General features: G+C 43.0%; 1 protein-coding gene across 2 annotated transcripts in view; it reads right to left on the bottom strand.

The window, feature by feature from the left end:
* Positions 1-223: 223 nt before the first annotated feature.
* Positions 224-14,955, bottom strand: part of wnt7bb (wingless-type MMTV integration site family, member 7Bb) — a 33,259-nt gene continuing 18,527 nt past the window's right edge. For both annotated transcript variants that reach the window (XM_073471919.1, XM_073471918.1), the window contains exons 3-4: positions 5,881-6,152; positions 224-703 (exon numbers count right to left, since the gene is read on the bottom strand). In XM_073471919.1, coding sequence (XP_073328020.1) covers positions 224-703; positions 5,881-6,152 — 752 coding nt within the window. The remainder of the gene's footprint in view (positions 704-5,880; positions 6,153-14,955) is intronic.

Genomic DNA, 14,955 nt, shown 5'->3' with positions numbered 1-14,955 from the left:
TCTGGGGTATTACCTACTGATATTTAGCATTTACTTTCTGAAAAGAAATTAGATAGATTCTGCTGTGCAAAACGATGCCATGAAGAGCTGATAGTGTAAATTCCATTCTTTTATTTCAAAATCTTTCACTGGTCCATGTCACACTTTTATCTCGCTCGCTCGAGTCTTCCTCATTCGGCTAGTCCTTGGCGCCTCACTTCCTGGCACTGAGTTCCTCACGTCCTTATTTGCAGGTAAACACCTCCGTCCTCTCACTGCATGTGTTGCACTTGACGAAGCAGCACCATTGGAACTTACAATTGCACTGCCAAACTTTGGTGTACTGGTGTGTATTGTAGCCACGCCCGCAGCACATAAGGTCGCAGCCATCTGTATGTGGCGAGGTGCGGTTGCACAGGCGTCCCTGGGTGCCCACGCTCCCCGTGGCTGCGTCCTCCTCGCAGTAGTTGGGTGACCTCTCGATGTAGACGAGGTCCGTCTCCATGGGCTTGCGGTAGCCCTGAGTCTGCTTCACCTTGAGGTGGGTGGGCTGTCGGAGTCGGCTAGCCCGGACTACCTCCACGTGCACGGCTTCGTTGTACTTGTCCTTGAGTACGTAGCCAATCTCGCGGAACTTGGGAAGTGTAGTCCAACAGGTCTTGGTGGTGCAGGAGCCTGAGACACCGTGGCACTTGCACTCTAGCTTCATCCTTTCTTCTAGTACCTGGAGAGCAACAGAGAAAAACAAAACAGTTGTAGAGCTGCACCAAATATAACATTAAATATAGACATTAAATTAACCCCAACCCCCAAATTAATAAAAGGAACAGGACAAGGAAAAGGTCCATTCTCGTGTCTTTCTTGAAGGGCAAATTCACCTAAATTGTGAATGCTTGAATGAAAGATTAGGAGAAACCACACAATGGGGATCAATAAAGTATATGATTCTGAGAAAAAAAAGGTATTTTTCTAATCTGGGCATTAATGATGATTATGTATCAAAAATCTCATTGTGTTAACATCTTGTTAAAGTACCGATCCCTACAATATTATATAAACACCCATATCAATATCAAGGTATTTTGCCAAAATATCATGACTTATAAGTGCTTCTGAGGAGATTTTAAAATATTGTCCAGCCCCAGGAGAAATGTGTTTTTAACTTCACTCGATATAACTATATTGGTATACAGGAACTGTGTATATTTTAATAAATTGTGCAGTCCTAGTAAAAACTTTGTAAGTAATTGTGCGGTTGTATTATATTGTAAATCTAGTGCATTTATGCCACAGGTACTTCACTGTCTTTGGTACAGAGTGATAGATCTGTGTGTAGTAGACAAATCCAAGCATATCTGAATTTCCTATCATAGATGACATGTAGCTGCCTGTCCTGAAGGGGAGAAAATTGCACTTACTGGTAATATTCCATCCTGTAATTTTGTCTACCTTCCCTAAACCACATCAATTACGGAGAAAAGAAAACATGGATCTCATACAGCTATCAGTCATCTTGGACAATTTGCCTCAAGATTATTGTGTCGTTAAATGTGTTGCTCATGCAGAGCAAAACAAAGACAAACTCAATTGTTTACAGCTGTACAAGAGACTTGTGGCTTATTTGACTGCTTGAATAATATTGTGATCAGGAGAAGAAAGCTATGTTGCCACATGCTTGAAAGTGGATCACAGTTATAGATTCTGATGCTTTTAGTCAAAGAGTCATTTTAACTGCAATAATGTAGCATTCTTTAGGTTATGCCCATACTCAGACTTGGACTCAATTTCTCTTTGAGGTTATCTCCAACATATGGTACACAGGGCAGAATGTCTTCTCTCTGCTGCCTAATCCTGGGGCATATGGGAAATATTGTGCGCTGTCGTCAGTATTTAAGTGTCAATCCTTTACCCCATGGGACTAAGAAACTAAAAAACCTCAAAATAAAAACTGTACCTTCTTCATTTTCAGCTCAAATGTTCTCAAAGGCAAAGGAACAGAGGGAAGAGGGGGTGGGGTTTGAATGGGTCGTATTAACACATCCGTAATAGTCTTGACATGACTCCTTTAACCAAATTAGGAACCCTCGACTTGCTTGAGCGAAGCATGTGTCATTGTTGTATAAGATGTAAGTTTGGTTGGCAGGGCATTTTTCCAGTGCAGCTTTTTCCTGGCACCTCGCCTCGCCAGCGGCACAAGTCATCTTTTCTATCAAACACTTACGAAATGTACACAAGACTTGTTCAGTATCTCTGTCTGTCTTGTCCGTAGGACCCATGTGGTCACAGTTTCCCGATTTGAGGACATTTGATTGAAAAAACATGAGCTCCCCCGACTTCATAAAAAGCCGGGGTCAGCTATCAGTCCCGCCTCGGATGTTGATTCAGAGCGAGGATTTCCAAAAATGTATAGCACCAAAACCACAAGGAATGCCTGGCATAAGGAGTCTGACAGATGCATGGAAACATTTACTTAAACTGTGTCCGTCAAAGCCTCCGATCTGTTACTAATTAGTCCAATATGACCAGATTCCCATCTAAAGATCACTTGTCAAACACATAGCCCCGGCGCAAGATGAAAGAGATCTGTTGAGTAACTGGGTGTTCTTTTACATTCGGTTTGGTCCCGGAATCTATTGTAATTATATAGTTTTCTGTTTCAATGATGCTTTTTATCAGTCATTACAAAAAAACAAAACATCAGCTGGATCCCATTGGAGGAACCACTTCCTCCCTCACCAGAATCAGGGTTGTTTTTATCAGCTATGAATATATCGGTATTGTGACTTTCTCTCATATGATGCAAGAACGAGCGATCTGCAGTGGACTATGAACACAAACAAGATCTGGACAACACACTTTGTTTTTTCCCAACAAATCAAGCTCAGCAGAACAGGGGAGATCTTCTGCAGTCCCGAGGGTGGGGATAACCACATGAAACTGTTTTGTGATGGCCAAGTACACAAGAAAACCAATGTACCATAGCAATTTAGAAGGAACAGTTTGTAACAAGAATGGCACTCAGTAGAGTGCACACCTACCAACAGTCCCCTTTATCCGCATGAAATTGTACTCACTCGTAGATATCAGCCATCTAAATATGCCAGCTTTTTTTCCATCAAGATTCACGCATTATTCCCTGAGAAATTTGCAAAAATCTAGACCTATCTCACAATGTTAAAGAAAGTGAGAGCGTATCTAAAACTGCATCAAAAACAAATGGGGTCTATTCTGAGAGACCCATTTTTGTAATCCTGCTGCCAAACCAACCAACAAACAAACAGACTCGAGTGAAACCCCTTGGGGTTAATGGGGAGTAAGTTAAAAAATATCCAGACACTAGTCCGACTGTGGGCATAAACCATGAATCTATTAAGGAAAATCTGGATAGATTGTCGGAGGTGGAGCCCCATTCATTCCAATGAATGTTGCTAAGTGGCACATGAAGCTAAAAAGATTGTCTTCCGAAGTATAAAATTACCCAGCCCATAGAGGATGCATACTACAGACCTCCGCTGGATGACTGGCTTACTTCTGGCTTAGCGCTCCGCTAATTTGAATGGGAATTGAATAATTTCAAGATGCAGTTCTTTTAGATTTTATAAATGTTATTGGACTGAGTGGATAAAATTCCAGTAAGTCATTACAGTCATAGGTGATGCTCAAAAATCTTTATTCACTGTTTTCTAGCCGCTTCTTTTACAATGTAAGCCTATAGTAAAAATATGTTAGCAGCAAGCATCGCGCAATGTTGTAATTGCAAGGTTTGGCCACAATGCTAAGCCCAGCGCTATACCTGGGGGTTTGCTATTAACCTGACGATATGAGTCAGCATTCTCCTCCCTTTCTGCTATCTGCATGTAAGCATTTTCAAAATTGCCATCTCTATGGCAAACAAACTCCAAGCTGGCAACCTACACGCTGAAAATGGCACCCTAACCGGTAACCTAGTTGCTAACCGTATGAACGCAAACAAACTAGAAGCTGTTAACTTTTCTTTTGCAGGGCCATTTTAATGCCTCACTACATACAAATGTTCCAGCAAATAAAATTCCCCCGAAACACTTCGAGGGGCACTACCGCTGCATCCTGGGCTTTGCACAGCCCATGACAACTGTGACTGGTTTAAAAAAATACAAACAAGCCAGACAGTTTTTTTCCATATAGTAGAATAATAAAGGGTGCAGCCAGACATTTCTCCAGCACCATGCCAGCGCTGTGGTCTGGCTATGCGAGAGTATCCATGAACTAACACTATTGCATGGATAAATCACATTTATGGACTATAAGAGAGACTGAAGTTTTTTTCACCCAAGTTGTTTCGAACAATGTGATTTTAACCCATCTCGAACGGTACTTGGATTTCACACTAATTTATTGATATCCGATAGCCATCCACCCGAGACACATGAAGTGATTAAGGGTAAACAGGGTCGAACAAACTGAGTTTATACCCTGTTAAGGCTCAGACCTCTACATCCTTAACAACATCCAACTGTAAGAAACATTCCAGCTTCCTACTGTCTTAGCAAAGAGGAAATCTGACTTTTGCACATCCGTCTACAATCCGATTTTCCAAGCCCCAGAGTGAGAACAGCAACAGTGCCAACCCCAACCCTGACAGTTCAACATGCCAGTACCCTGGCATGCAGCACAGACCCTATCAGTCTGCTGTGTTAACACCGGCATTGTCGTCCTGCTTTCACACCCTGAATAGACGCAGTCAAATGGCAGTGACATGTTTTGGTATTGTGCAGAGAACTGCAATAATATCCTGTTCCTGACTTTACACTTCATAATTCCATGAAAGGAACTGGAAAGAGGGGATGGCAGTCCTCCATCTGGCAAGGCACTGGCCAGGCCTCATTTTCCCAGTGGACACAATAAGCCCAAGTTATTAATTAGATGCATTTGTCAACATAACATCATCTCTTCTCTTTTATTTACCCCTCACACTCTCTCTCTTTTTCTTTGCTTCATGACTGTTCTGGGATGACTAATAGCAAACAAACATGCCCATAATGAAGTTTGCCAACACACTCTCTCAGAAATAAAAGACTCCCTCTTAGAATGGAAAGATATATCAATAATTGGCTGAAGCAAAACGAGCTGCTGAAAAGCAAACTGGGTGATCAATCAATCAGCAACTTGGTCAATCACAGTGCTCTGTCACATGATTGTGTGTCTGTGAGCTCTTTATCTAGGACTGTTTGCTATTCTGCAAGGGAACACATTAGCACACGCATTGTGTCTTTGGAGGAAGATTATTTGATGTAACTTCTTTTCATTTAAAGGATAATTCCACTTTAGTGCAGCTTGGGTCTGATTTCCGCCATTTCTATCGCTTTTGTTAACATTGTAATTGCAGCGATCTGGGAGCACGGCAACATCGTTACAACAAAGTGGAGGCGAGAAACATGAGCAGTAAAACAATCTGCCAAGTTGTAAACACACTTTTACAGTTTTAACAGTTTAGCCAGATTATCTAAACAAGTACATTTGGAGATGAAAACAAAAGCACCCAAAACGTTGGTAACAATCCCTCATTGCACAGGAAAAATCTACTGCAAATATGATAGGTCAGATTTAAACAAGAAAGTCAGTCTTTGAACTAATGTGGATATTTATAGCGAACAGCTTGGGTTTCCAAATGAGTTTGGCTTGGAGAGCACCATGTTATAATTACTGATATCCAAACTACACAAATTTGAGTTGTAATAAATCAGAATTATCCTTTCAATCAGGTCATTATCTCTTAAATGGTGGAATGAGCCGCTTAATTTTATAACATCCTCTGTTCATTCAACAAACTTGATTCAGAGTGGTTTTACTGTCGCTCTCTTTTCATCACTCCTGGAAAAACACTTGCGGCAGAGTATCTGAGATTATGAAACACCTCTTTACCTTTCTCCCTGCCTCGTTGTTATGTAAGTTCATCAGGCGCCGTGGGGTCTTTTTAATCTCGCGGGCATCCACGAAGCGGCGAGAGAACTCGATTCCGTACTTGATGTCGGCCGAGCAGCCTCCCCACTTCCAGCCTTCCTCCTGATTGTAATACCCCTGCTTCTCCCGGTCGCAGCCGCACTGGCTCAGGTTGCCCTGGCTGCACGCCGCTGTGATGGCATGGGCCACCCCTGCCGCTGTGATGGCGTAGGTGAATGCCGCTTCCCGACTGCCTGAAAGAGAGAAGAGAGATCTTTGTTAAGAAATACCGGGAACGAGATGATTTCACGCTGGAGAAGATGGACCCAAATGCACAAGATGGTGAGCAGGAATATCAATGAATGAAGTTCATTCAGGATCAACGGCGGGAACAGGCAAACATGGCAGGATCAGGGAAACACAACAGGATAGACATGAAGAAAAGAGAGTGAGTGGAAAACACAGTCTTAAATACACAGGGAGTGATTAACAAATGAGACACAGGTGCACGCAGAAAAAAGCGGGAATACAAATAGAGGAAGTGGAAAGTGGAAACATGACAGGACATAAACTACAAAATAAAACAGGAAATAACTAAACCAAAAACTCAAACCAAACAACTGCCACTCTGACGCTGCTTTGTTACTTATACTAAGCAAACACAAAACCCTGTATAAAGCATATGTTCAGCACCCATCACAACCATTAAAGACCCATATTAACATTTGTCGGATGCAAATGACAGATTGGACAAGAGTTACGCATCCTACCTTTGTTTTATGAAACCCAAGTTTATTTCATACATCAGCTCAAAACAGCTTCCGAAGTTGCTTTATTAAAATTGTAAAAATGCAGCTTCTTATTTGGGCTGATCCCGACCACTGTCACCTTCACCACAGCAAACTTTCAACACGCCGCTCCAGTTACATAATGAGACGCAGCAGAGATTTTGACCTTGATATCCAGAGCAGAAATTCCAAGTCTGCTACATCGTCTTGATAAGCTACCAATTTTTTCCTTCCCTCTCCTAAACGGCTTCCCTCCTGCACCTTGGTAGAAATGTGGTTACATTTCCGACCGCAAAGTCCTTGGGCCCAGCCTGCGAGAGAGTAATGCTGGAATTCCAGTGTGGGGAGAGCTGGTCTAGGTGCTGTCCAAAGTGCTGAATTCCTCTACAGGAGCACCTTGTACTGCTGCCCACACTGCAAACAGCTGGGGTCTGCAGGTCTCACTGCCTCGCTCACACTGCTCGCTGACAACAGAGGAGACACTGTGGGGAGCAAGAGCCAGATGGTACCCAGACGGCACAAGATGAGATCAGCGGATAAACCTAAAAAGGAGGTATTTTTTACCTGTGTTGTGTGTTACATTTAAGTCCTGCTATGTGACAATCTCAGATAATAATGTAATCCTTAAATTGAAGGGGTCACATGGTCAGATAAAAGCACAGACGTAACAAGAATTGGATTTCTAAGAGCTGAGAAAATACAGTTTCAGGGTTCTCAAAAAGTAAGTTGTACTTGTACTCGTATATGTAAATGAGCATTTGAATAATCAATCCTCTGGGGTCGGCATTTCTGACCGCAGTATAAAAGAAACATTTTTCGCCAAACCATTTCAAAAGCTCTGTCAGTTTTTGTCCCAGAAACATAAAAAAACATTCATCAGATTCTTAAACAGTCTACCGTAAAGTGTACACAAAAAGTGAATTTATTCTGTAGAACTATGTAAGGGTAAATAAAAAGAACATGGTGGCCCGTTATTTCAGTCTCTGAGTCAGAAGCTTCTCTTGATGGCTTGATGGATTTGCAAACAGAGCTATTCGTACAATAACAGAAGGGTCATTTGTCATTTTAAGGTCATTACAAGGCAAGAAAACGTGTGATTTGACTCCTAGTTAAAACATGTTCGGGTTGTTTTTTTACACTGACCGAGGAAAATAGCACACAGATGCTTCTTCTTGCAACAAATCCTGGATACCTGCAACTTCTCCTCTGATGAAAGCAATGAGGACAGCGAGGAAGAACGTGTGACGAGGGAATTGTTTCACCTCTGTCAACTCTGGTGAAACTTCTAAACATTTTTCTTTAATAAATGATTAATCGGTTGTCGAAATTAATGTTTTTTGCTTGTTGTTTCATCAAATATCATTTCTGTGAAATATCAATAATAGATTTAAGATGAAGAGGGAGCCAAAGGACTATGGTACACATTTAGCCAAAAGGTTGATGATAACAGCCATGCCATACCATTCCTTCTTCCTTTCTAAATATCTCGGAGTCCTCTATTCCTCTCCTAATGGCCACAGAGGGCTGGCTTAAAAGGCCTCCTCTGGTCTAAAACAGACTGTGGGCTATTAAAACCCCGGCCTCCCTTCAACTGGCAGTAATTTGGAAGGGACCGAGCAGCAGAAACAAGGCTAACCGCAGAGCACAGAGGAATGTTTTGTAAGTCTTTTGATGTATGTTGTGTAATATACTCAGTTGCAATTATTGGAATCTCTCTAGGTGAAATGCATTTTTTCTGAACTTCAGTGAGCCAAAAGCTCCTTGATGATTTATCATATCTTGAATGGCTTTCAGAGGAAACAGCCAAGAAGCTTGTCAGATGAGCTTGGCAGCAAACTTCGCTGTGATGTGTGTGAAGATGTGAACAGCGACTTGAGTATTCTGGACATCGTGACTTGATGTCACTTCACACTGCAGACAGTTTGGGTGTGAGGAGCACAGAGCATTTTAAATCCTGTGTGGTCAGAGATTCCTCAGAGATGGATTCATCAGTAACAAGAACTGCAATATTTTTTGATGAATTGGGAGTTATTATTGGATATTAACCAGTTATAATTGTAGTGCACCGTATTGGACTACATTTGGCCTTGAAAAGTGACAGATGTACATGTTTTCAAAGGAATGGATTTAAGACAAACCGTCCTGTGCAAAAATGGGAACTAGAACAGTTTTGATCTGGTGACAAACCAAATGAAGTGAATGTGAACTCTGTAAACATTCAATAACTACAATAAATAAACTGTCAGATATTGCAGACATGCCTACAGTTCTGCCACCAAAAACAGAAATAATATCCTAAAATGAGCCAGTGGAGGAAATGTTTACATCTGCAGCAGCAGCAAGTACAACACTAAAGTGGAAATTATTTGGAAACAAAACACATACAGTACGGCCTGTGTTATTTTCCCTGACCAAATAAACTTTTAACAATTTTCAAAGTTACTAGACATAAAATCTTTTGCTTATTTTACCTTATTTAACGGGCCCAGTCATTGCGGTTAGATAGAAGCAAGGCTGCTAGCGTTAGCTGGAATGTAGCAGAGGCATGGCTGCTGTGCATAAAGCAGAATAGTTAAATGTACTTACATGTTGGGGTTTGTATTTGTCTATTGCCTGATTTTATGGAGCTTTTTCAGCATTTAAAAAATGATTTGCATTAAGTACTTCTAAATAAACCGCTCACATGCAGTCATTTGCAGCTGTTTTTTATTTCATTTCCTCTTCCTTCTTCAGAGGCACTTTGCACCTCTAATTCTAGTCCCAAGGGAATTTTCTTCTGAACTCTCAGAGACGTTTTCACCCAAAGCCACTGTTAATTTCCTATCTTGGCACTGGCGCTGCAGCCCTAATACCACGGCCACAGGTTTGCCCGGTGGGGACTGACTCACAACCACTTGCTTCTTTGGTTAGCAGCAGAGCTGTGCCCCACCAGCTTGTGGTAACACTCTGCTGCCCCCACCTCACACACGTGCACGGACGCAGGCGCACAACTAGTGTGTGTGCATTCACACGCAAACATATGCACGCAGTGTGACTGGCCACATAATAAAAATACACAACACACTCGCACTGCCCTCAACCCTCACACACATACACTGTTAAAAACACATTTGCACATAAACGCACAAACAGAGCGTCACTGTAATGTTTAAAACAGGATAAAGGCAGTTTCCAGAGAAAGGGTGGTTCCCTCAGCCATAGATGCATGCCCATTTCTGGGCCCATTGAGTTGTGCTGCTCATGGGGAAAATGATGATGATGGGCTTGTACTGGTTGTCACCCCCTGGTGGGTCTGGCACAGCCAAGGCTCTGCCTGGCCATAATGAAAGCCAATTACACAAGCCATGGAACTGTGGCGATCAAGACCCTCTCTTTTCTTTGTGCAATGGACCAAAGAAGACGTCGGAAATCAGATTTCTAGCACTTAAAATATGTTGCTGCTGGGCATAAGTATCTCTCTTGCCCATTCAATGCAATTAAGTAATATTATGTGTGACAGATCTTTAAATCAAAAACATAAAAATGAAGATTTTTTATTCACTCCATACTCCACTCCATAAAACGAATGAATGAATAGATAATACATTTAGTTGCCCTGAAGTGACAGTAATCAAAAACCCAAAGGTTCTGAGTGCACTGAGCGAATCAAATATCCTAATATAACCAAAACCCGGAAAATTCATATTTTAACAACAATGCTCCGTTGTTCTTTGTTGGATGTTTGTGTGTGCAACATCATTTTACTCCCTCCGGGAGCTTTGCTGAACAGCCGTGCGGTCGATGAAATGCGGAGGAGAAAAAGCACCCATAACAGCAGCCGAAAGCCCTACAGAGGCTGGCCCCAGAGTCCTGACAGTCCTCCAGGAGGAACCACCCTGGGATAGCCTCGCTCGCTGCCAGTGGAAAATTGGAGTGACCAGAAAAACCTCAATGAACTTGGAAACATCCAGGAGAGAAGAATGGGGGAATATTAAACCAGATGTCTAATGGAGTTTAGTGGCAAGTGTCTGCTACACTATCCAAGAAAGTAGGGAGGAAGAAGATCAGCTTTGCTTCACTCAGAACAGGTACAAGAGTTCATAAAATATCCTGCTATCTCCATGTATCAGGGGCTAAAACCAGAGATGTAGCAAAGCTACTGACTCAGTACGCCTTGGCCTTCACATTAACTGACCACATAACTTTGGACACCAGCCCCTGCTGCAATGCCCGTCGTGTCTTTTGACCATCTGCCGAAAAGCGGGACACAAAAAGAAATCTCTGGATGTAGTGGCTCGCCGCTAAGACAGCAATCTGTGTTTAGAGCCGGAGGCAGGCACACCGCTAGACAAATTTCACATGACACAGCACAGGAGATTTACAACCAAGGACACTATACAGGCAGCGCTGTTGTAGTATAGGCAAGCCGATGTAGTAGTAACACTGCCACTGACCCAAACAGGCCTCGCTTCTTTCACCGCTCACAGGCCATGGTTAGGCCATGTTGCTGACAGGGGAGAAAAGGGAAAAGATATACTGAAGGAACAAGGAGAAGGGGGTGTGTGGAGGCCAGTGCTCTGTCCCAAAAAGTCAGTTGTGTTGAGTGCCTGTCACATTATGAGATAAAGGGTTGAAATATAAAGTGAAGGAACCTGTTTTGTAACTGGTGAGACACCAAACGGGCAACAAAAACATACTTTCTGAGTAGTAGTTTGCATTTCTGGGTAACTTTTATGACTAAACTTACCTGCACAGAGTAGCTACTGTATATGTTGCGATTTTGTTTGAGTCAATTTCCTTGTTTGTGTCAGCATATCCGGCCACAGACCTTCAAATTCGGACAATCAAGGTTGCGCACAAGAAGGTCTTCAGCCTACGTGTGCTCCGATTTAATTACTGTAAAGGTGAGGAGGACTGGATATTGTAAGAGGATGGGAGAGGAAATTCAGAAGGGCTGGAAAGAGGTAGTTTAGGCTGGAATACTAGTAGGGGTCTTGTCAAGCTAGAGGAAAAAACACACACATGCACACACACACAGACCGGCAGAACCCAGCAGTGCAGTTGAATGGCCTCTCTCCACACAAGACGAGCCTGTTGGTGGAGCAGTGAAGGGGAAAGCTTTTTAAAGGCCCCCTCATCCCGGACATGCACTCACACCCCGGGGACAGAGGAGGATTGGATTGCATAAGAAATTACATCTCAACAACACGACGACACACCGGAGTTCTGGAGCTTCATATCCATTAGGCGCAAGGACGTCCTGTCACGGACAAATGGCACTACAGTGAACAAAGGGGAAAGTGTCACCTGCTGGTGGGCAGGAGTGTTTACACTTGCGGTGATGCTGGCTGACAGTGTGTTGTAAACAGGGCAGGAAACTTGTTTTCATGTAGAGGACGTGTCACCTGTTGCTTAAATTACAAGCAGACTATATTTTTAAGGTGGAAAGGGAGATAACCACAGTAGTTTTTCTGAGGTTGCATGTATGATTCGCTGACTTTAAATCCTGTTGAAGATTCTTCTTTGTTTTCCCTCTACTCGCTCTGCCTAACTGCATTTCAACTCTCCAAATAAGTGTCCTTAAGCCAAGCCAAGAAAGTCCCTACTCTTCATTTAAAAAAGCAAAACTTTATACAGCAAGATAAAGTCGAAACAGGGCAACGTACCACCAAAAACGTTTGTAAAACAGTGAATAAGAAAGAAATCCGATATACTTTGAGGATTTTTTAAACCACTGGTTAGTTCATGCACACTCTATAAAAAAAGTTATTTTTCCACCCTGTACATATATAATACAGTTATGACACCCAAAACACTGAAAACAAGCTCTAACCAACTCCGAGACGGCGCTGGAACTGTGACTCCAGGGCCCCATGAAGGGGAAGAAAGTTGGAGGAAAACCCCTTGCTTTGTATACCAATCACTGAACTGACTAATGCGCTCTCTACTACTGTTTTCCGTTCCGCTTTATGTACCGTTGCTATGAACATATGCTCCCAGCAAATTATAGACAAAGTTGTGGTCCGTGAGGTTTGCAGCTTGAGGAATTAGCACAGCCGTGTTCCTGTACAATAAAATAATATTGTTTTACCAGAACTAGGCTCCACATTCTCAGTGTACTCACATCATGGAGCCGGGGAAGTGACACGCTTTGGCACAGACACTCGCTGTAGGGTCTCGATGTTTGATTCATATAATAAGGAGGGCTTTGAGAAGTAAAGCTAAAACAATTATGAGGGTATTTAACGGTGCCGGTATTAAATGCTGAGAATCTAAGTAAGCTGCCTCCCAGGCATAGAAAATTGGGCTGGCAGAAAGCATCTCAAAAGCATCCTTTTTCTTCCCTGATCTCCCTGAGGTGGAGATAAAGCTTTTTGACTGAATACCGAGACTTGCTAAAACAGGCACAAATCCTTCTTCCCACCCTTTCATCCTAATAATGAGACCGAATCAGGACCTCACCTGCTCAGATCTGGAAATGTAGGCCTGTCTATGTGCTGTACATGGTAATCACCAAGTTCATTTGAGGACATTGTTGAGGATTTTCCTCAATTTCGATCCCATTTGACTTTGTTTCATCTTCAATGGAAACATATTTACCGAGATATATATCAATCCCTCATCATATCGTTGAAGATATCATTATCGTCATCACTATAATCAGTGAGTCAAATATGCCACTGATGACATGTTTCCTTTCTCATTACAAAAGAAACCTCCAGACCTAACATTTCCATATTCGTTGACATTCATTGAAACCCTCAAATAAAGCCCCAGGTCTCTCAACATCCTCTTCCTCCTGCCGATGTCTCTCTGCCTCAAACCCACTAACTCTCCCTCTCTCTGCGCTCTTACCTAAGTGGGCCAGTAGCAGTGTGATTGTTGGCACATGTAAATGTCCAGTGGCGGCCCTGCGTGTAGAGAATACAGTGATCGGCCTGGGATTGTGTGGAACAAAGCGCGCTGTGAGATTACAGTTGATCCTCTCGCATCCTGTTTCCTCCTGCGTCTAGCGGCACTGGCAGACACAGACAGACGCAGATCCCACCGATAACACATCACCGCGGGGTTGGGAGGGGCGAATGACACACACACATACACACAGGGGCCCGAGGGCCAGGGCCCAGAACGACCCCAGGCCACGTCAGCAGACAGACGGTGGGTGGGCAGCACAGAGTGAGAGAGGGGTGAGGGAAAGGAGAGGGACCCTAGCTCTCGACACACCCACACAGTCTGAGACACAGACAGAGCTGATGAATGAACAAGCAAAGGGGCCTGCCGATGATAGCGCTGTTCGGTCCGCGTAGGACGAGAGGCCCCACCCTTCATCCAGACGCATGTTGTGGGCAGGGGAAGTGAGGCAAAACATTGGGAGAAAAAGAGTAAGAGATGACCTTTACTGAGCCGTGATGACCACAGCCCACACACTGTAGAACAACAAAACATCAGACTCTCCTATCAGATAAAGTTAGGGGAAAGATCCTACACACTTGGACACACACACATGCTGTATTTACGACCGCTCTGTTCTCTCTGAACTCACGTAGAAGAGGGCAGGGAGGAGTACGGCTACCCACATGATAATGGGCCGAAAAATAGGCCTTTTATCCACCACCGTTCCACCATAACACAATGCACGCATCGCTTGCACACCGTTATCTGCATCGAGTTCTTGGCAGCCCGGGAGTGAATCTGCCAACCCAGTCTCCAGAAGGAATGTTGGCGAAATAGGTTTCTGCAAAACCACAGATAAGTTCAAACTTTACATGTCTTTATGTTGCAACTTTACGTTTCTTTCGGTTAAATTTAAAAAAAAAATCTCGTTACAATGCTGTTCTTATGTTCTGGTTAGGTTTAGGCACAAAAAACACTTGGTTAGGGTTAAGAAAATGTCATTTTTTGGCAAAAAATATATGTTTTGTTGAAACAAAGACTACAACCGTTGCAGCCTTGTTGCCTGTTACCCCTCCACCCCACCCACACTTTTTGTACAAATGTCAATATCCTTCATAGCCTATGACACGTACAAATTAGGACACATCTGTGGTTTGCTGCAACATTAACTGTTAACATGTTATCCTGGCGACTGGGCTGGATCTACAGTTTCGCTGGTAGCTCAGCACTTATATGATTATGGCAAATATTTTCTATCTATGTGGGATAACTGATTACATATCTGTGCTGATAACCACAATTTCCCTGTGGGGTGTACAACCAACAAGAAACTAATCCCACAAAGGGAAAAACCTCGGCGGCAGTGAGATGATTGATGGTGTTTTGGGAGAGTTCA

The sequence above is a fragment of the Pagrus major genome, chromosome 8 (assembly GCF_040436345.1).
Source record: "Pagrus major chromosome 8, Pma_NU_1.0".
NCBI classification, from domain to species: domain Eukaryota; kingdom Metazoa; phylum Chordata; class Actinopteri; order Spariformes; family Sparidae; genus Pagrus; species Pagrus major.
This window is presented reverse-complemented; position numbering and strand designations above follow the sequence as displayed.